This window comes from Anguilla anguilla, chromosome 4 (assembly GCF_013347855.1).
Source record: "Anguilla anguilla isolate fAngAng1 chromosome 4, fAngAng1.pri, whole genome shotgun sequence".
Classification (NCBI taxonomy): domain Eukaryota; kingdom Metazoa; phylum Chordata; class Actinopteri; order Anguilliformes; family Anguillidae; genus Anguilla; species Anguilla anguilla.
Window position 1 is genome coordinate 33,272,261 of NC_049204.1, and position 23,448 is coordinate 33,295,708.

Consider the following 23,448-nt stretch of genomic DNA (forward strand, 5'->3'; position numbering starts at 1 on the left):
ACATATTAATATTGTTTCTGCATTGTTGTTGACTAGTGCAATGTATCATGGACATTCTAGTTTGGTTTTACACTCATTATCTTTTGTTTTCTGCTGTCTTTGTGCTATACTGTACTGTATATGCCAGATGGAACTATTACACTCATTCTGGCAGTGTTTCTTTCATTGACCAGACTCGATCCCGAGGTTCCAGGTTGAACATTATTATAGTTGCCGAAGGAGCTCTTGACAGACATGGAAAAGCTATTACTTCTAGTCATGTCAAGGACGTGAGTATCAGAACAGGCCATCAGTGAAAACCAAAAGCCTGGACCACGGGTGTGGAATAGTCACATGACCTTGGTGGAGCAAGCCAATCACAGTATTGTGAGCCTAGCCACATATCCTGGATGAAACAAAGTGGCCATATTCGGACACAGAAAGGGCTTTGATTCCCAGAAGCATGTACCTGTTTCAGTGGTGGTGGTGCCAGGCTTTTGAAAACCAATGCGAAACTTTCAATTGTTTTTGTCATGTGTCTACCCTCTTAGAATCGTGCAGGCAAGAAAAGGCTGAATATCATTATCGTAGCAGAAGGGGCAATTGATAATAGCAACAAGCCCATAACCACAGAGAGAATTAAGGATGTAAGTATTGTACTTTGGGCCTGATGTCACAGCCCTGGCCCTGCCCACTGTGCGGTGTGTGGTTCTCTGCTTCATTCTGATCTTTGGGATGCTTAAGTGCACTTTCTGGTAAGGAGGCTTCTACCACTGCTGTCTTAGCAGTGTTAGAAGCCTTTTCATCTTTAAATCTTCCCAACTCAGCTGTTCAGCCATGAGCACACGAGAGTTCACTCTGAATAATTCATTGGAGGACGTGAAGATTAGATTTTCCTGTGTTTCGGCAGTAATGAACTCCAAATGACATGTGCCATTTGAACCCCATATGGAAAGCTGCCTGAAAGATTCCAGTTAATTTGATTATTTTTTACTATCACTCCATTGTCAGGATTGTTGCTCTTATGCAGGTCCTGTCAGAGGTTTACTGGTGACTCGCTTTTTCCTGCTTGTGCCTCTCTTTGTCTTTGTTACATAGCTAAATGAATGAGTTTAGGCAGAAAGATAGTCATATCGTCAAGAAAATGTAAATGTAGTGTGTGTGTGTGTGTGTGTGTGTAGTAATTTACATACATGGTTGAATAAACCTTATATCTCTGCATGTCTAGAACTGTTTCTCTTTGCCTGAACTTTCTAAATGCATGCTATTATCTTTCTCTTTTCAGCTTAGTGTTTGTAGTGTCAACGATGCCTTGGTCATATTTCTTCAATGTTACTGTTTTTAGTGTTCATATTAACATTTGTATTAGATTTTAATTTTAGCTCTTGCTACCTTATGTTTAGCCCCTGTGCTTCCATCTTATAGGAATGTGTAATTTTACAATTTAAGTTTGAAAATGTAAGCACAGTAGGTATTTTAACATGAAATGTGTTTCTTGAATTGGTTTAAACGTGAATATGGGTCCAAGGTGGAAAAGAGCCATAGTGATAATTGCAAAGTGTTATGGAAACTGTTGTATTATCTGATTGCTGTGACAGCAAAAGTTAGATGGCAACACACCCTCATCCCTCTTTCACAGCTGGTTGTTCAGTGCTTGGGATTTGACACCCGAGTGACAATCCTTGGACACGTCCAAAGAGGCGGGACCCCCTCTGCCTTCGACAGAATTCTGGTGAGTTAAGGTGACCGGGCAACGTTTGATTTATTTTGACCTCAGCTTTAGTTGGGTTCTCAAAGCTCACTATACCACAATTTCAGCAGCAATCACTGTGGCGCATCGTAGATAGAGGTTCTCTGAGCTTCTTTCCTCAGGGGTGTAAAAACTGTCTGGCTGTTCTTCGGTGTCCTCCTAGGCAAGTAGGATGGGAGTGGAGGCTGTGCTTGCCCTGCTGGAAACCACAGCTAATACGCCGGCCTGCGTGGTGTCCCTGTCCGGAAACCAGTCGGTCCGCCTGCCGCTTATGGAGTGTGTGCAGATGGTGAGCTCTGCCCTTGAGCCAGTTATGTAAAGCTGAGATGGCCACAAATAATAATGCAGCTGTGTTCTGTGAGCACTCTCTGTTAGTGGACATTAGCCTTTTTATTGGCTGTTGGAGTCATTTTTTCCATCATTTATATTATTCCAATCATTCCAATTCATTCATATCATCAGGCCCTTTTCTGAGTAGTTATTATCACACGCTATGCTGTTCTACATTATGCGTAAAATTGCAGACTGTACTAGCAGATAAAACTCATTCCAAATGGGCCAGGCAGCACAATGGTCTTGTAATGGGATTGGTTTAATGACTGATTTCCCAATTCTAGAAGTGATTTTTGCATTCACAGGCGATTATTTCAGCATCATATCATCAATAGAAATATTCCCATTTCAGGTATAATTTTGTAGTTCTTGGAATAAAACAGCTCAACATCAGGAATCCACCCATCCATCCATTTATTATCTGTACCTGCTTATCTTGGGCAGGGTCGCGGGAGGTGCTGGAGCCTGTCCCAGCGAACATCAGGAATGTTTATAGAAATGTTGGCACAGAAAAAAAATAAGTGCATACAAGTAGAGACAGTGTAGCTGGCACAGAAATCATATTTGGGAATATGGAGTATGAATATGAAGATCTGTAATAATCGTAGGGTGGCCATTGGAAGCCTCTTTGACTGAGGTAATGTTCTTCCAACAGACACAAGAGGTGCAGAAGGCCATGGATGAAAAGAAGTTTGAGGAAGCAGTTAGGCTGCGTGGCAGGTGAGGCCTGCTGGAAAAAAAAAAATTTCTCACTAGCTCAGTCAAAATGGAGGGATTTCCTTTCACATGCGGACAGTGGAGGAGGGGAGACCAGCAGTATGAACATGGCGAAAATATAAAACCTTCACATTATTATTCATTTTGCCTTTAAGATATCTTAACATAGCCATTATTTCCAAACCAGGCTGGTAGCCATTTAGTGATTGCTAAGGACTTCTTAATTAGAGGGATCTTGGGTTTTCTCTAACTGAAAAAAATACCCATATTTAAAAGGAGTGTGTTCTTGAAAATAATGAATTCTGGCTGTTTTATGAATCCATCTCTGTCTTCTCTATTACCACAGGAGTTTTGAAAACAATCTGAGAACGTACAAACTCCTGGCTCATCGGAAGCCAGAGTCTGAGCTTCCCCATGTAAGTTACCACAGCGTTCACCCACCAGAGCACAGCACTGCATGTGTGCTCATACACTGCTTAGCTTGTTTCCTATTGTGAGGCTTTAGCAGTGTGCTGAGCTCATACTTATTTACCAAGTAAATCTTGTTTGGGTTCTTAATGTGTGTCTGTCTATAATACTGTCTTTTATGAGTTATATTTATGAATTTCAGTTCAGGCCTGCTACTTTATTTTAATGGTTTTGGCATATTGCATGCTGAAAGCATTACTGTCTAATACATGCATAAATGATGCTGATAAATTATATATTAAATCATTGCAAAGCTTAGCTCAGCATCGTCACAGTTTCCAGTTTAGTTACACGATCTCCACAATAATTTTGGTGAGGTATGAAATAATGAGACATACGGTAAAAATATAACAGTTAGTTTCTGCAGGTTGGGAACTTTTGAATGTGATCAAGCTGGAAAGCTGGAAGTATTTCAGGGTACTTTAGTTTGTCATATTTGAAGTGTCCATGAAAGTTTTCCATTTTAGTTCATCCCATTTACTCATCGTAGTTGGCGGCTGAGTAAAGTATTCTGAGGTAAGTTTTTAAAAAGAACGGAAAAGAAATGTTAATACTTTAAACATTCTAACATGATTCTGCTAATTTTGTCAGTTCTTTTACGTCCGTGCATTTTTATATTGTTCCTGCAAATATACATTTGTTTGGCTACTTACTGAGCGTAGTGTGTGTTTGCTTCCCTTGTCTGCTCAACCGGGCTTGTTCCCCAGCCCTCCCTCAAGTCCTTAGTGCCCTGGGGGTTACACTAAGACAATTCCTTACTCATAAGCTCCACACCTGCTCTCTAACCCATTTCCACTCCCTCCTCCCACCACAATGTGGTGCTACCCTACTCCTGGACTCTATAATGAATTAAATAATAAACTGAAATCAGCAGACTAAAGGAGGATTCATTTGACTGAAAGCAGTCTGGAGCATGCAGCCCACGCGGCAGTCTCGCACTGTAGAGAGGGAGATGCTCGCATGATAAAGCCTGCCGTGTAGGCTTTAGCCCACACTAGGCCATCTGGCCACAGCCAGCCGATCACACGCAGATTCCACGTGGTTTCAGTCAGTAAAGGTGCTTCCAACATGCACAGTCTGGGCCCTTTAGCCTCAGGCTGGAGCCTCTGCTCTGGCATGAGAAGACTATGACCGGGATGGTGGACACAGCTGGCCTCATCCCACCTGGGGTAGAAGGTTTACATTGGCCAGGGTTTCTTGGACTGCCACTATGTTATTTCTTCCCAGCTACGCAATTGGCACACACAAGCTGTCATCAGCAAGAGATATAGCTCTCCTCCACATGCCTTGAGAGGAGCGTCATCCATTCCATATCCGAGAGAAAGGGAGGAGGGGGGCATTGTTTATTATCATATTCTAGTGCTGAAATTGGTGGAGTGAGTGTATTATTGTTATACAGTAACAGTGTGCGGTTGTGGGTAGGGTGCTAGTGTGCTGTAAGGAGAGTGTGGTAAAGAGACAGTGTAACATTGAGACATTGTGCCGTAGGGAGAGTGTAATACTCAGACAGCGTGGGAGTGTGTTAGTGACGGTGCGTTGCTCCGTGTGCCCTCAGAGCAACTTCAACGTGGCGGTGCTGAATGTGGGCGCCCCTGCGGCGGGCATGAACGCAGCGGTGCGCTCCGCCGTCAGGGTGGGCATCTCCGAGGGGCACACGATGTTCGCTGTCAGCGATGGCTTCGAAGGGTTCTACAAGGGCCAGGTATGTTTTTTTAAAGACAACAAATGTTTCACTCCAGTCAGGACAACTACATGGTAGACAGAGTACTACCTAAGTAATGTAGGTGTAATTACTCTACAGCTACTGTACACACCCATGCAGCGATAAAACGGATGCTTGTTTAAAATCGGAAGGAATGTCTCTAATTCCATTTGCGGGAAGACGCCCTAATTGTGCTGATTCATGCTCATTTTAAATCTGTAACGGGAAACGAGTGTTTGTGAAGGGGGTGCGGTGATCGCGCAGCACGACGGCGAATCGCCGGTGTCACATTCACAGCTGCGCTTGGCACTCAGGAGGGTCCCACAACGAAGCATGCGCAGGAAATATAAAAGCACGCGGATTAACTGTAAGCCAATTACACCCTCCCAGAGTACTGCAGAGACAGACGGAGGCACGACTGACACACGCTGTCCCGTGGGAGGCCGCTAAATAAACTGGGACAGAGATAACGAGATACGTGAGGGTTTCCTCAGTGAATCTGATGCTGTAAAGGCAGACAGATGTCACTTAATTTAGCGAAAGACATATACTGTAGATTAATAAATACATTTTGCCATATTCCAGTTTTAGGTACAAAAACAGAACATACAGTATGTTAGTCTTAGAGCATAATATGTGAAGGGGTCTAAATGATTGCTGCAATTATGTCATTTGAAATAGAAATACGATACTAATTCATTCCCAAACACACCCTGCTGATACTCTGCTGACCATATTCAAGGCAGCACGTTCTCAGAACACCTCAGAAATGGGTGGGTACTTCTTTTATGGGTTTTGTGTTGCAGTCTTTCACAAATGTTCCATGCGGATCCAAGTCTTTGTCAGGGGTAAGCTCTGATGGGTCAAGTTACAGAAAATATCTGAGATTCACTGAAACTACGTCATGGACTGCAACATGACACCATGTTGTACATTGCACTTAAGGAGAACATGCCCTTTGTGGTGGTTGAATGTGCCAACAAGCCATGATCTTGCAGCACACTGCACAGCAAATCTCTCCATGTTAAATTACATATGCAGTGTAGAATTAACACTGGAAATTTTACTGTGTGCAATGTTGAAATGTGTCATAGATCTAACTCATCCGTGAGTCAGCCAGTTTTGTCAGTCTAATCATATCACATGTCAACAGGACAAGTCCCTTACACATAGCAACATGAAAATAGGCAGAACTGCCATCAGCAGTGTCAATACAAGCAGCTAACTCAGAAGCCCTTTAATAATATATCCTCTTTAGCAATTATGTCATGCATGTTTACAGAATTACCAGGGCATTATCGTACAGTAGTTCACCATGCTCCATGCTGTGTGAATATCAGAAAAGAATATGCATGCTAGCCCCTCACACTGCTCACCACTCAATAAAGGTGAGTTCACTGTACAGCACGGGTTGCCATTTTGTTGAGCACCATATCTCAATGGGTAAATTAGAGCAGAATCAAATTTGAAACCATTTAAATAAAATGTCTAACTGCACTTGTGTTTTTTCATCTCCTAGATAAAGGAGGTCAAGTGGGGAGATGTTGGTGGCTGGACTGGCCAAGGTGGATCACTGTTAGGAACAAAACGGTACAAAAATATCTTTAAGTAGTAGAATTCATGTTCATGGAAAATGTATTTCACTGTGATCCAAACTGACTGAGGGGATTTGCATGTAGGTTTGCTCACCACTTTGCTCACTCGATATTTTTTACAGTCCAATTTAGATAATCAAATTCATTTGATACAACAAGACATCTAGTTCATGCTAGATATGTAAGTAAAAATGTTATTTAATTCATAAATGGATGTTGCATTCATTACAAAGGGGTTACATTATGATCACAAAAAGCATCATGAATGCTTTATGAAGACAAGAGATTATATAGATCATTACTGATTTATGCATTGCATTATGCTTGTCAATACTATGCTGACTTATTTTACCCTTGTGATATTTTATTTCCACGTATTCATTATTCATTTATTTCTGGTAATGGTGAAGCTGAGATATTTTTACTTACAGAAACAACCTAGTAAGACCCTGGCAACCACCTAGTAAGACTATGGCAGCTACCTAGTCCACCGTCACAACTAGCTTGTAAGACCTTATCAAGCATGTAGTATACCTTGAAATAATCTAGTAAGACCCTGGCAAACACCTAGTACACCCCAAAAATTAGCAACACTCTAATACATCATATATACTAGTACATCGTCAAACATCTTTAAACTTTTATAGTTAGTTTTAATATTACATATTCACCCCACAAACAACTATCTGAATGCTAAATAGGCTAATAAATTATGTTTGTTATGTTATGTTAATCTGCAATTTTTAATTTAATATCAACTTGTGCATTTAATTTAATTTACATTATTAACAAGCAGGAAGTTGTGGCAGAGGCAGGGAGTAATTAGGAGGAGGATCACCAATATAAGATAGAAATTCATAAAAAAAGTCCTTAGAATCCCTTAGAACTATTTTTAAAGAACATTAGGACATATTGTTTCCTTTTTTATAATTTAAATACCAATTTTTCTTGGTCTGAGCCATAGAAGAACATTGTAGCCTAAATATGGATTGTTATGAAATGTACTGTATATATGTGTGCTTGAATAACATTCTAATGAATTCTGAAAACTGTTGTTAAACCAACTAATTTGGTTTCTGTTTCTGCATGGACTTGGTGATTTATTTGTTCAAATTTAATTGACTGTTGATCCTTACATTTCAGAACACTTCCTGCAAAGCACGTTGAGAAAATTGCTGAACAAATGCGAAAACATAACATCAATGCATTGCTCATTATTGGTGGATTTGAGGTACGTAGCAATTATTTATTCAATTCTCTGCTGTACAGATAAGGAACTTTAATTGTTTACTTGGATTTATTATCATTATTATTATTATTATTATTATTATTATTACATTTTTTTTTTAATTTGTGGAGTGGAATACCAATTTGATCTGCGATTCTCCAGTATTTATAGGAGGGCTTGACATACAGTATGTACAAGCCCTCCTTTAAATATTGCGTGCACTGTAAGAATTTCCCCTACCTGTAGTTTAAATGGCATCAGTGACCAGGGGATTGTACTACGAAGGAGGCTTAACGTACCCAGGGTTTCTTTGCGTTAGCAGGCTTCACATAACCTAGCTTTGTTAATCAAGCTGTGTGTGCCTTCCCATAAAAGTGGCGGTGTCCAAAAAACGAGCTTATAGCAATACAGCATGGACCATACTCGAGCAGCGTATTTCTCACCTGGCTGAAAAAGACTCATATGAATGGATATAATGCACTGATACGAAGAGCATGAAACAATCATAATGGCAAATAGTAACACCGTTGCTGCCAACAAAGGCAGGGATCAGAGTTGAAAAAAAAAATGAGTAATGCTTATGTTAGCTGGATATCATGAACATGGCCTACAAGCTACAGTACACAGTGTAATCACACGCACCAACAGCAGAAATGACCACGAGGTTCTTGTTGATGAGAGAGCCATCATTGTAAGAAGCTTTTTTTTATAAAGGAATGTGTTTTTAGAGACCAACAAGATCCTTTAGGCACTTGTGCAATTATCTTTATGAGCACTACAGATTTAGTCGAGAGGGAATTATTTATATCTAGCAATTAATAGGAGTGCACGTTGCCAACTGTGAGCAAAGCGAGCCCTAACAGTGATTCAGACACTGTATTGAGCTCCACTTCGTCACACTGGTACATTTTAATGTGCTGTTGGCGATTCTGAAAATATAATATTCTACTTTATTTGTTAATGTGTTTCATACATAATATTCAATGCAAAGTGCTTCACATTTAAGGAAAAGAATAAAAGCTAAATAAAAGCAACAAACAGATTATACAATAAATACAGCAGTAAAATCAAGAAATTAAAATAAGGCTAAGACAAACATTTAAGAAATAAAATGAGAAATTGGTTATCATTAAAGCCCAAAAATTTAAATACAAAGAAAATGCAGCATAACTTGCCCCAGACAACTGGAAAATGACTTGTACATTACTGGAGCCTCAAGTTTATGGAAGCATAATCCCATTATATTTTAAATTTAAAATCGGCAATTGTATTTCGTTGATGTATGCAAACAAAAATTATGATATAGGCCCAATTCAAATTCAAAGGCAAAGCACAGTTTTCGTTAATGTATGCACTTTATTTGACAATTTGAACATTTAAATGCAAAGTTCATTTGATTTTTCTATTTCCATACCTGTTTACATCTACATAGCCCTGTCATAATTAATATGCAAATTTGTATGTTCGAAATGCCATTTTCTTGTTGTATTTGCATGATTGATGATGAAAAGGAAATAATATACTGGTTGTCTTTGCATGTTTGAAGGCCAACCAACTTCTCACGGTTCAAGGCCGACAAATAAAAATCCTTTGTAGTTCTCCTGTTTGCAAATGTTGAATAAAAACAAAATGCAATTGCTAGATTAATCTTCCACACCCATTGACGTCGGTGTACAGATTGTAAAACAGGCTTTAAGAGTAGTGAGTTTGGATGGTTCATTAAAATTCATAGAAACCTCACCCAAGCTTATTTGAAGTGATAATACAAACACATCAGACGGCCTGGTAAAAACACTATCACCGGCACCTTCAGTGAGAAACACAAAAATGTGTTGGCTAAAGGTTAAAGTTAAATTCTCAATTTTTAATCCCCCCCTCCCATCCCTGAACTCCCTTGTGCTTCTGAATGATTCACAAACCTACAAAAAAAAATGCAAATGTAGGACAATATGTTACTCTTAATCTGTCTGTTTTTGTGCGATTGGCTCATTGTTACAAACACTGCCCCTTTTGTCCCTTTTGCGAATGTGCGGATAGCTTGTTAAGGAAATCCTGGGTTCACAGAGCGAATTTATAAGGAGTGATAACCATTATCTGTGGTGACCATGCTTGGCCTTGGCTTAACTAAGTTGAGCTACATTCGTGATACAGTCCCCTGGCCAGCCACAAATAGGCCGCTAAACATCTGAACTAAAACTGGTTCTGGTCCTGTTTAGTAAATAAATGCATGCCTTAATGTGTGAAATAACGCATTAAATATGTATTTTATTGAATAGAAGTTGGTGAAGTACGTATTCATATGAAGTGATGTATTTATAAAGCAAAGACATTCTATATTCAGAATACTTCAGCTTTCTTAATTGAGTGTGAGAAGGAATAAATACGGATAACAGAGCTAAATGATATATTGAACCAATGTAATATAAAGCACTGTTTGCCATGTCAATTGTGTGAAACACTGTAATGACTAACCCTTTTCCAGTCTGCACCTTTGTAGTGTCATCCTACGCTTAAATACTGTACATACATGAACACATGAACATCATTTCAGCTCCTCTGATCCATACACCCATTTCACATTTCATTACATCAGTGCAAAATCATCTGTGATGTCTTACGCATTTAATATAAAATGTGAACATGTAGCCAGAATAAGAGAATTATTCAGGCTGCGGAAATATAGCCATTAAATATGATAGAACAGACAGTCATTGACATTTTTGCCAAGTTTTATCGACCTGTCATACCATAACAGGCTCTGCAGTCCATTTAGGATTTCTAGATTATTATTATTATTATTATTATTATTCTTTTACAAGAGTTATGGTAAGTATTAAGAGTTGGTGAAACACAAATGCTGTTGTTCACCCATCACTGTATATTTTACTTGAGAATTTGGAATTTGGAATATATATATATATATATATATATATGTGTGTGTGTGAAGATTTTTGGATGTATGTATACTGAAGGCTCATTTCATTGTCTTTATCTGTGTCCTCTGTTAAAATGTAGTGTTACCTGTCTGTGTCACACTGTCCGTTGTGATCGACCTGGCTCTCCCTTTGGCACCTGTCATGTTCCTACCATTAGCCTCAGTACTAAAGACCTGGCTCTGCTCTGCAGGCCTACCTGGGACTGATGGACTTGTTAGCAGCCCGTGGGAAATATGACGAGTTCTGTATCCCCATGGTCATGGTACCAGCCACTGTCTCCAACAATGTACCGGGTTCAGATTTCAGCATTGGCGCAGACACAGCTCTCAATGCTATCACGAATGTAAGTGTAGCTGGGAGGACGCATTCTAGAACGCGGGACCACGGATCACAGCTCAGGCTTTCATTTGCCAGCATCAGCCAATCAAACAAGCCCAGGCTCTCATTTACCAGCATCTGCCAATCAAACGAGCCCAGGCTTTCATTTACCAGCATCAGCCAATCAAACGAGCCCAGGCTTTCGTTTACTAGCATCAGCCAATAAAATGAGCCCAGGCTTTCATTTACCAACATCAGGCAATGAAAAGTGGCCAGAACACCACCTCTCTGTTTAAAGAACCATGTTCATTATACAGTGAGCCAAATCAAGAAAACATATATATTTTTCCCAAACATTATTGATTGTGTATTACATTATGGCCACAAAAAAGGTATGTAACTGATAACAGTTACTTTATTGCCCCCCTGTGGCTGTTGGGTAGATTGCAAATTTAAGATTCAGGAAAACTATTCTGATATACAGATGGCTGAACATTACATTACAATCAGTTAGGAAATGCTCCTAAAGAAATTTACAAATCCAAGTGCGTGAGTGCAGCCAGTGCTGCTTACAGACTGGCCTCTACAATTGTTCGCAGCAGACGTTTCACAAAGGAGTGAGCTGATAAGAAACGCCTGATGAGGCTGTTAAGTCATTTGAACTCAGGCTGGTGCCTTGGCTGAAGCGGGTGGTTTAAGTGAAAGCGAGCTGCTAGTGCCCAGGTAAGTAATGACTGAAGCATGCTACAGTAAAAATGTGGCATGCTACTCTCTGCAGGTGTGCCCAGCCCTCACCTTGCTCTGCTTGTCCATCAACTGAGGATGCGTGGTCCAAGTTTAGATTTAACAATCAGTTTACTCTGCTTGCTTACATTCTCCGGTCCAAACTGCTTTGAGTAGTTTTGCTCTATTTACAAATTAGCATACCTGCTTTGTGTGTATAATTGTTAGGGGTGTAAACCTCAAACTTCACAACGATTCGATTTGATTTGGAGATCTTTAGGAAACAATTCAGTGCATCATGAAATCTTTAATTTCACCATGATTTGATTGAATTTAATTATTTTCATACGATTTAACCTATTGCAAAACACAATTTATTTTCTTAAATACATTGAATACACAGATGTGACTAGAGGAACTGATTTACTTAGTTATAGTTATATTTTCACAATAAAAACAATGCAAGTTCTCACCACATTTATTTTCAAGATGTGCCATATAACCACTGCTTCAAAAATGACAGTCACTTTTACAAGTACCCCTTTTTTGCACACAAGCTTATGAATTTTATTTTGGCCAGAAAATGGTCACATGGCCTTATTGAAATTGTTATTATATTTGATTATAATCTATTCTAACATTCCGAATCGTTGCACTTGAATCACTACCTTAAGACTGATGCACTGTAATGCGTCAGTGCATTTTTTTACACCTCTAATAATTGCTTTTTAAATAGATGAAATACATACATAACTAATGTAAAGATAAATCATCTTAAACATAATACATAATGCATTGTTTATTTATACAAATTATTGTATAAATAACAACCATTACACTGGAATGAGTCCAGTTGAATGAAATTATCCAAGCAATGCCAAATAGTGCAGACTTACAGGATCCACAAACGCACACATTTGATGTTATTGGGTACAGAAAAGTTTTGTTAGAACCTAGGCTTGGCCATCACCATAATCCCCAGGACTGTCTTTGCGTGGGGCCGCAGACCTGGGTCAAATACGTATTTGTTAGGGATTCAGATACTTTTCTACGCTGTACTGATCTTGTCTGGTGTACTGGAACCAATGAAATACTCTCCAAAAGTGCAAACCCCAGCTTTTGTTCATATTGGCAGGTCCAATTACACCAGGCAAGATCAATAGAGCACAGAAAAGTATTTGAACGTAAAACAAATGTGTATTTGACCCAGGTTTGGTGGGCAGTGGTTGTCCTAGCCTCGTGTCGCGTCTTTGCCACAGCTGCAGATGTGCCGAGCGTGTCGTTTCCGGGCATACGCTGCTCTCTTTCCTGCGTCAGTGTCGCTACCTCGTCGCGTCCCTCTCCCTCCCTTTCTCCACTCTGCCAATGGGAAGCCAAAGCCGCTATCACACGGAAGGAGGCACGGGCAGGATACACATGCATTAGCAGTGTGTCTCTTGGTGTTACCCGGGGGCTCCCCCTGGTGGTCTAATGCGTCTGTGCCGCCTGCTTCAGGCTTTTGAGTGTCTGCTCCAGCTTAATGACGCGCGGTCCAGCTTTGAGGAGTTTTGCATCCCGCTCTGTATGCTGCCTGCCACAATTAGTAACAATGTGCCAGGCACTGATCTGAGTATCGGAGCCGACACTGCTCTCAATGCCATTGTGGAGGTAAGGGAGATCTCTGCATGCGTTTCACTCTCAAGTGTTTCAGTTTAAGTGCACAGTGTGGGCGCAACTGAAGCAAATACTAGACAGCAGTGTATACTGTATAACCTAAAGTAGCATGCTAAACAGTATATACTAAAGTAGCGTCTATTAAACATTACTTTAAATGTTTTTTCCCCAATATGATTTATGATTTTTAATTTAAGAAGCCTGTCTCAGAACCTCATGTGTGCGATTGGCATTAATATAATTGTGAAATTTCTCAAGTTGAGCACATTTTAATATTAACATGTTTGTGCCTTTCACCTTAATGTATTGCTCTGCTGTCTCGTAGGACCCCAGTTTAAGTGGTAAACCGAAGGTTTCAGTGTTGGGAATTTTGCAAAGCACTTAGAAGGACAGAGTTTCATTCTGATGTGAACCATGCTTATGATGGTCTATGAAAATGTTCAAAGAATCCAAGGGTCTATCTGATCTGTCAGAAATATATTTAATGTATGTTATTGATGCTTATGTTATGGAAAAATAGAACTGGACTGACAATGTAGACACAGACTGTATCAGTAGTAAATCTGCCCTTTGGACATAAGCTCTGTAATATTTTCCTATTTTCTAAGCGAAATAGGAAAATTTGTGCTCTACCTCAGCACATAAATATAAAACATATAAAGGCTAATTGGCTTCCTAAAAGACATTTGGAAGAAGTTGCCCTTTGTTGAGAAATGTTACTGAGACATTTTAGACGCCCGCCACAGCCTTCTGTTTATTGACTGCGAGTGCTTGTGTGTCAGACGTGCGACCGCATCAAGCAGTCCGCCAGCGGAACCAAGCGGCGCGTCTTCATCATCGAGACCATGGGCGGGTACTGCGGGTACCTGGCCAGCGTGGGGGGCCTGGCCGCCGGGGCCGACGCGGCCTACATCTACGAGGAGCCCTTCGACATCCGAGACCTCCAGGCAAGGACCGCGCTTCGCGGACCTCCTTTCGCTTTGGCTCGTTTGTAGTCAGCGGCGTGGATCTCCCCCCTTTCAAACGGAACTTCCGCTCACTTCCCAAGAGTTCTGTGAGCCTGACGTCCTCAGTTTCTGACACTGAGGCTGAAGTGTTAAGTGTATGCAGAAATGCATCTGCATTATGGAGACAGCGCAGGGGGATAGTGCCTCATAAATTACTGCAGTAGAGGCTGTATTGCAAGTCCCTTAACTGAACTTTAAGTGTTTGTCAGAACACAGTATATTAGTTTACCATTAGCCTTCATTTTTTAAATAGTTACACGCACGATAGTATTCGTATCTGTAGTTTATCGTGCATTTAAGCCATTACGGTCAATTAATAGCACTTAGAATACAGTCAAAGTATACAAACTGATGAACCATAGTTATTAGATTACCAGCAGGCTTAATTTTCTAAATAGTTACACCATATGGTAGCATTCAAGTCTGCATAGTTTATGCAACTTAATGTCAGCATGGTCACTCATTAACCGTAGATCAGCAGATGAACCATATTTTATATTGAGTTTACACATTCTTATTATACAGTAGGAATTCCTTAATCTGATAAGCTCACCAGCTGGGGTAATTTGAAATGGAAATGCGGTCATTTATATGTATAGTTCTAGGCTCTTCCTGACAAATGGAGACACAAGAATAACATCCATCACAAGCAGCGAGTCTGCTCCCAATCAGACTGTAAAACAAACTCAACCTTCTAGCTCTGAGCTGCACTGAGAAGGCATCACGCCTGTTTCCTGCTGAAAAATCGGGCTTACACGCTTTCAGGCCTGTGAAGTACTGACTGCAACAGACAAAATAATTTATTATCTGAATATTACACTGATCAGCCTAGTACTGCTATATTTATTCATACTTTTTGGGCAGAGCCATCTAACAACAGAAATTAATTTAAAGAAATAATGACAATTATGTGCGATATATGGCTCTGTGGCAAAAAAGTAAGGAACCTGTAGTATTAACATTCGATTCTGAAGAGTTCATAGTATTCTTCATTCCGTTCCATATAGTAATTTGTACCTATTATTCAATTAGCCAACTGAAGAAATGTATGTCTTGCTGATTACATTTTCCTTTTATTATCATTGATACTAACATGTCTTAAATATATAAAACATTGTGCATTTAGGTTCACTACACTAGAGGGAAAGATCTCAGTGTCATATGATGGAAAAAAGTTTTGACGATCAATGGCACCACCTGCTGGTGCATTGTGGGAACACATTCAGGGGCATAAAAAAGGCATTTGCACCACCAGAGTAATATAGGTGGTCTGCTCAAAAAAGGTTTTTGATGGCATATTATGAGACTGGAGATATTTAGAGCCAGTGTGAGGGTTACTTTTCTGTGAACAGGATGAGTGTTCTGATACTAAACACTTTATGGTGATTTGCTTTGGAAATTTCAGGCCAACGTGGAGCACTTGACAGAGAAGATGAAAACAAGCATCCAGAGAGGTTTAGTCCTAAGGTATAATGACCTCTTTCCATTTTACAGCCCTGAAAAGCTTCATTACACCTGCACGTAAGGCACATAAACATTTGATGATAATATAGTTTGGTCTTCTATGAAGTAATCACCAGGACTAGAAGGTGCTATAGTGAAATCCTGGTCTTTTTTCGCTTCATGTGTATTACATTATGAACAAAATAATGAGAGAATGTGTAAATAAGATCCTGAGATGGGCGATATTTCTTAGGATAAGAATATTATACATATACGTTTCCCTCCAAGATATCAATACACCTTTTTCTTTTCTGCATATTTCACATTTCGAGTATCATTCAGATAAAGCTTATTGTTAGCAGCCCTCAAACCTAAAGCTTCAAAGAAATCCTGCTTTGTAATGAACATACACCAACATTGTTTTTAATATTTTTTAGGAATGAGAACTGCAGTGAAAACTATACTACTGACTTCATCTATCAGCTCTACACGGAAGAAGGAAAGGGTGTGTTTGACTGCAGGAAGAACGTGCTTGGGCACATGCAGCAGGTACTGTGAACACAGTGAATCTGCTGTAGTGAGACTCACTGCTCTGCTTATGCCACTGAAGTGTCTGACTACGAACATGTCCACTAAGGGTTGGTTTTGAAACTTAATACTTTGCGACTGATTGATGAAAATAAAATGGTGGACACAAGTATTCATGCTGTTTTAAAAAAAAATCTGTGACATGAACAGGGAGGTGCACCGTCCCCATTTGACCGAAATTTTGGGACGAAGATATCAGCTAAGGCCATGCAGTGGATCTCCAAGAAACTTAAGGAGACGTATAGACATGGTAAATGACGTTTAGATAATCAAAAGTATACCCATCATACCTTACACGTGGGCACCATGGCATCACTTTACCTGGGATTTCAGCCTGAAACCCTCTGATAAAAAGCTCAGTGTAATTTTAAATGTATTTTAAGTCAAGGCTGTAATCATGTATTCAACATTGCGGGGGACCAAACTCTCTTTTTGCCCTGAACCCATCAGAGCAAACATGAGACTGAGTCAGAAAACTAGTAGCTACTAATACACATAGAGTGGCCAACATGAATCTGTATATGAGGGTCAGACTATAATGCCATTGTATTCTGCTCCGATTTGAACAATTTGATCATATTGAAATATTGGGCGATATGTCCCCCCAACGTGCATTATGGTTACAGCCTTCTTTTAAGGACCTAAAAAGACATATTGACATACCGTCAAATGTATCACTAATGTTTTTTTTAGCTGCAAGGGTTTCTTTCTTTCACTTGTGTATTATTTAATTTTGTGTATGTAGTTTTCTGTTTCACATTTAAAAAAAACATAATAGGTCTGTCACTGTATAGACAGTGTTGATAAATGATGTTCTCACTTTGCTGCAGGATGCCTTCCACTCAATAATGAATAATCATTTGCCAACATGAAATACTTCCTGTATTATTAAAATGCTTCATAACTATCTGTGCCATTTAATTGAAAGTCATGTTGTCCCAGTCTTCCTGTCTGTGGATATTGTTAAGAAGTACTAACTTTTTCATTGGTTTGTACTTAAACGATAGAACATGTAGCCTTGGTTCTGTAGTTAAATCTGCCTTCCTGTCTTTGCCTTTTTGCTTGTCTGCATGGATGACATTCAGATGAAGGTAAATCCTCTTTTTTAATTAACGGTGCCTAAGTCTTTCAAATCCACTGCCTAGTAACATTAGTTAAATTCACAAATAGTTAATGTACATGCACTTAGATAATGTAATTTTTCTCTGAAGGTATTAGTGTGTATCAAATGAATTAATGCACTGAGATTTAGAAAATCTCATAAATACACAGTTATAAATTTCTGGGACTAGAAATGGTAGAATAATTCATTCCATTTTCTCCCATAAATGTACAATGTTGATATTAGTAACATAGACATGGGAGCACTCATAAGTAGTCAGTGTGAAACAATTCCATTAACCTCAACATAAATCCATTTACAAAGTAGCTGTGGTTTACTCATGGTATCACCAATGTAACATACACTGAGAAGCGAGCAGCTCCCGTGACTGGATAGTTTGCGTGAGCTGTGGGGCAGGGGGTGGCGGTGTCAGTGTGCTAATGGGCTGCTGTTCCCCTGCAGGGAGAGTGTTCGCCAACACGGAGGACTCGTGCTGCCTGCTGGGAATGCGCCGCCGCGCCCTCATCTTTCAGCCCGTGGTGCAGCTGAAGGACGAGACGGACTTTGTGTACGACGCCCCGCGCGTGCAGACATGCATGCACACACGCACACACACGCATGCATACACGCAGGCATGCACACGCACACACGTGCAGACATACACACGCACATGCACGCACACACACGCAGACACACTCGCACACACACGCACATGCACGCAAACACACACACATGCCCACATGCACACGCACACGCATGCATGTCCACACATGCACATGCACAGCACACACACACAGGCTTTAAGAATCGTCCCCCCATCTTGATATTTCCATCTGCATTTTACACTGTGTGCATGCATACATGCACAAATACATCTGACTAAAGCCATGCATATATCTTTCATTATTATTTTTAACAACTCTTGTAATAATTTAAAACTTGACATCTTCAATTGTGCCTCTTGAGTTGCTGCTATACCACCAGCTCCCGTACATCAGGAGCGCTGCAGCTGATGTATACGCATTTCTCTGGTTAACCCCAGAGAGAGAGAAATTAATGCGTTTTTGTCTTCTCACCAGGCACAGAATTCCGAAGGAACAGTGGTGGCTGAAGCTCCGCCCACTGATGAAGATTCTGGCCAAGTACAAGACCAGCTATGACGTGTCCGACTCTGGCCAGCTGGAACACGTTGTGCGCAACAGGCCCAAGGAGTCCGACGCCTCTGCAATCTGAGAGAACGGGCCCACAGGGTATATTCATTCAGTGTAGATGGGTTGTCTGCCAGAGTTCTAACAACAGCTGTGTCCATTTTCGTGTTCCACCACTATTTGTCGCATTGTCAAATCATCTCGCCCTTGTTACATAAAACACTAGCCTAGCATCGCTGTAGTAATTTTGTCCAGCACAACTTCTGGGATGTGTCCACCGCTGGCCAGTACAGAAGACAGCCTGCCGTGTTACAGTCACCCATCACTGTGTAACTGCACTTTCTCCAAACCGCACTTTTCTCCTAGATTTTCTGGTGTTCCACATGTGTCCGAGACTACTGCAATACAATCTTGTTGAGTAGATGTTTTAAGTTTTATAATGTAAACATTCAGAATAAATCTAAATATATATATATATGTATGTTTAAAATACACCGAAATATGCTTATATTGACGTCAGTTGAAGACAAACTCGGTCTTAAAGACCAGTCACGGAAATGAGATGAGCCAATAGAATGTTTTCCTTAAAAAGGATTAGTTCTTCTAGTAGTTTTCCTTTCATTTAATGTATCCCAAATATGTGTAAAATGTGTAACAGGGTGTAATGGTTCACAAGTCCATGGTTCTGTTTGAATCATTGTTTTTGGATCATGGTTCATTTCAATCCACAGGTAAAGCTTCATGAACAACATAAGAAACAAAACTGGATTAAATCATTTACTTAACTGACAAAAGCATATAACACACCCAGAAGCAGAGTGGTTTGAAAATCTAATCAGACAACATACAATCTGAACCATAAATCTATTACTCCCAAATGTGCAAATCCAAATGGTTAAAACCATGTGAATCATTACACCTCTAGTCAAGCGGTGTACACATACTGCAATAATGTACAATAGCAAGAACAAAACAAGGCTTCAGAAGATACATTCCAACAGCACAAGGAAAATCGAATGGGATTATATAAACGAAAATAGCATTTAGATAAACTGCTACGATATTTTACATACAGTAGTTTAACAAGTAGAAGTGAAGGATGCTCAGTACTTGGGAGCCGTGCTTGGGTGTCAAAGATTAAGCACACGTGTTATTTTGTGCATATTAACATGTTTTGTTATGGAAATAGTGATTTATTTAAAAATGTAATTAAAGCTCTTTATTTCAACAGTCACAGTTTTTCTTCTCGTTTTTTTTTGCCAGATCATATATCCGTCAACATACGGATGTCTGTTTCCATTTTGGGACCCCCAGACCCCATAAGCTGTGTCTCATGTGCTGAAAAAAGTCTCGTAATTATAGAACTCCACTCTACTAATTCAGACTACTTGAATGCACACAGATAGGGACGTTCTAGGTTATTACATGCACAAAATCTTGATGACCATAGTATATATATTTGAGCCATAGTATTATATAAGCCATTACAGCTGGGCATTTCAGCTTAGGTTCTCATGACTTACTGTAAACGTTGATTTTAATTCCAACGTATCTCTGTTGTGAAAGCCTAACGATACTCAGTATTACTCATTGTGTTGCATTAGGCACAAAGAAAATAGGCTGAACCAACGACACACACCTAGATATTTCTTTCAGACGTGGCTTAGGGAAGGCAGTCAATGCTATGAGTCAGAAAGACACTTTTCTCTCCTACGTGGATATTGATCAAACACGAATAAGGTACATTCATTTATTTATATGCTGGTATTGTTGCCTGTTGATTATTCAGTATTTTCTCAAATTGAGTTGACAGTGAGAACACATGCAACTCTATCAATATGGCTACCTCAACTACCCCCCCAATCACCCATAGACCTTTCCATTTCCCACATTGATTCACCATAATATCATTGTAAATGATTGGGTAATTGTTTCTCAGTTGAATGTCCTGGTTATGCAAAAGTAAATACGTGTATACCCGGCTGATGTAGGAAGGAAAATATCAACGGCTACTTAAAGGAAATCAATTGAAAGGGAAAAATATGCTCACGTCCGGTTTCCGGAATAAGATATTTAAACAAACCAGTACATTGCACCATACGATGGTCTTCATTGAAAATGTTCAATCCGTGCTTTAAAAAAAAAAGTGATTCTACACCTCCCATAGCATGCAGTATGTGGCTGGGGCACACAAGTGTGCATTGTATAGGGATAGTGCAACCAGCAGATGGAAGCAAAACTCCGCTTTACACAATTCCCCCACTAAGTATAGTCAATGTTAAGGCCTTGAAGCAGGCATCAGGGATTGATCCCAACATATTTTTTGTATTTCTGATGCAGCTAAATATAGGGTTGGGAATGATCAAAATTAATATACAGAGCGTTTTAGTTTATTTGCGTAAACGTGACTTTCTGAAGACCGTTTGACCAAGAGCGTTTGACCAAAAGATCACACTTCCGTTCCACAACTGCATCTTGCTAAGTGCGTCACATATACGCGCGAGACTAATTGGCCGCTCGCTATTCGTTAGCATGGCCCTTCCCTGCTGTGTTTCAGTGGCCATGAGTGAGCACAGGGGAGAGCTAAAGTTACGTCCACGGAAGACGCGTGAATCCACATTCACGCCGTATTCATACGACATGGCACACTAACTGCATATTTCAGATTAGAATATACATTGAGGCAGATATTGTGAACATATTTGATTGGGAAATGCTTTAGATGCGGAGTCTGAATCATCGCAAAATAAAGACCGTGGGACAAAAGCATCAGATAATCTTCCGTACGTTTATTACGTGCCATATCACTGTGAGCACGGCTGAGTTACTGACGCGTGATGCATTTAACAACGATGGAAGAACAACACCCATTAAAGGTGATCGATTGGGCCAAAAGCCATTTAATTGTTCGTCTTCGCGCAAGCAACACGAGCGGCAGTTGCCAGGGGAAGGTTGATTAGAGATAACCCTATAATAGTATCAGATTGATTTGCTAATTGTGACCAGATTTTGTGAAACGGTTCTAACAACAGTTTGCGATCTGGGTGAAAATGATGCTACCCAAGGCCACTTCACAGAGCATATTCTGTACTAATACACATACATAGGCCTTCGTATGACAATTATTCTGGTCTGTTAGTTAGGTGAGCTACCGGCAGCAGGCTGAATACAGTGATTTCAGTCTTCAGTACAGTCATGAGTGTTTGTGAAATGTGTGGTTGTACCTGTGTGTCTCATTTCTTGGCAGGAAGATGTGCATCAGAGAAAAAAACATGTAATATAGGGTTTATTCCATAAGCCATAGTGTAGTAATGCAGAACATGCCCTGGCTTACACACATATACTCACACACGCACACACACACAGTGTACACCAGGTCTGATATGGAAAAATGATATGGTGCAATACATCATACATGTACAATATCCACCATGAAATATTTAATGTGGCTATGTAGCCATATCCATGAAAATATCCATAATTTGTAGTATTCATGGGAGTTAATTAACCTGGAAGCCTATTACATGAGCAGTATTACATAGTTGTGCTATGTGTTAACATCTATAAGGAATTTAATTTCAAGTTTCAACAATAATATATGCTTAAAGACACATTTACTAATAAGCACCAACAAACTCTTTTTTTATATTGAATTAATACATAAAATCATCATAGATCAGCAGATATTATTTTATGAAACAGATCTGTAATTAGCTCAGAATGTACATTAAGTGGTCACAAGAGCTAAAATGGTACTACAGTAATGTAAAAAAAAAAATCTAAATGAATGCATTAAAAGTTGATGCCATTGTGCGCTTCATTTAGTGTAATACTGTACTTGGTGTATAGTCAATTATCAGAATAAACAAAATACTGCAAACAACTGAAAAATTTTGTCAGATACAAATATTCAAATCTTAGTGTAATGTGCAATGTAGTACAAAGTATCTTTACCTGATAAGTGATTAGCTCCTCTGCTTCTGAACATTGTCTGATTAATCCTCTTGAATGAGATCCCACAGTGATCCAAAATGCAGACTGTCCCAATCTTGTTGCTTTATGTACAACAACTATGGATCACGTCTACATACCGTGTCTTTGGAAGTGTATTTACATGTACAAGTTGTTATGGTCTTTTCCTTCATTGTAAGGGCCTTGGCTTATGGAGGTCTTTCATGTTGCCTGACTGAGGTCTCCCAGAAAACACATTTAGCAAATCCAATAATTTAGGTTGATTTAAGAATGCAGAACTAGCTTGTGGGGTCATATGCACAGAGGCAATCAATAGTAATTACCATTTCATTTCTTTCTCTCTCTGATTTAAATTACACACAGATTTGATCTTGTGGGACTTATTAGGGGCATATCATTTAGTACCGCTGTCTCGTTATATATCAAAGCAAAATGTACATTTTTTAAACTTTATCTTTATTTGATAGCACATTCTCTTTTTTTAAACATGAGACCAATTAAAATCCAGGGCTAGATAAGTGAAATACCATCACAAATAGAACATTTAGATAAAAAAAAAACACTTAATTTTCATGAAACCTGCTCCAAATGTCTATATGCCCTTCAGTTTAATATGTTTTATGTATGTATTTGAAGCTATGAAGAATAATATAATTTTTAAAGAAGCACTTATCAGAAAGGCTGATCTAGAATGCTTGGGATCCACTGATGTAAAAATGGCAATGAGCTTTGTAAAATCACTTTTTGTTTAATTTAATTTATGTAGTACAATATGTGTGTCTGAAA

At 39.5% G+C, this 23,448-nt stretch overlaps 1 protein-coding gene across 8 annotated transcripts in view; it reads left to right on the plus strand.

Annotated features, from left to right (window-relative positions):
- Window positions 1-19,924, plus strand: part of pfkpa (phosphofructokinase, platelet a) — a 30,104-nt gene extending 10,180 nt beyond the window's left edge. The window contains exons 8-23 of one of the 8 annotated variants that reach the window (XM_035414226.1): window positions 531-626; window positions 1,619-1,711; window positions 1,893-2,018; window positions 2,718-2,782; window positions 3,126-3,195; window positions 4,803-4,949; window positions 6,469-6,539; window positions 7,688-7,775; window positions 13,244-13,396; window positions 14,185-14,349; window positions 15,815-15,876; window positions 16,290-16,401; window positions 16,591-16,690; window positions 17,526-17,531; window positions 18,005-18,110; window positions 18,622-19,924. In XM_035414226.1, the coding sequence (XP_035270117.1) occupies window positions 531-626; window positions 1,619-1,711; window positions 1,893-2,018; window positions 2,718-2,782; window positions 3,126-3,195; window positions 4,803-4,949; window positions 6,469-6,539; window positions 7,688-7,775; window positions 13,244-13,396; window positions 14,185-14,349; window positions 15,815-15,876; window positions 16,290-16,401; window positions 16,591-16,690; window positions 17,526-17,531; window positions 18,005-18,110; window positions 18,622-18,775 (1,614 nt within the window). In that variant the 3' untranslated portion in view covers window positions 18,776-19,924. Of the gene's footprint in view, window positions 1-173; window positions 270-530; window positions 627-1,618; window positions 1,712-1,892; window positions 2,019-2,717; window positions 2,783-3,125; window positions 3,196-4,802; window positions 4,950-6,468; window positions 6,540-7,687; window positions 7,776-10,898; window positions 11,052-13,243; window positions 13,397-14,184; window positions 14,350-15,814; window positions 15,877-16,289; window positions 16,402-16,590; window positions 16,691-17,525; window positions 17,532-18,004; window positions 18,111-18,621 lie in introns of all 8 variants that reach the window. The other 7 variants (XM_035414224.1, XM_035414225.1, XM_035414223.1 and 4 more) reach the window with 7 other exon arrangements.
- Window positions 19,925-23,448: the final 3,524 nt, after the last annotated feature.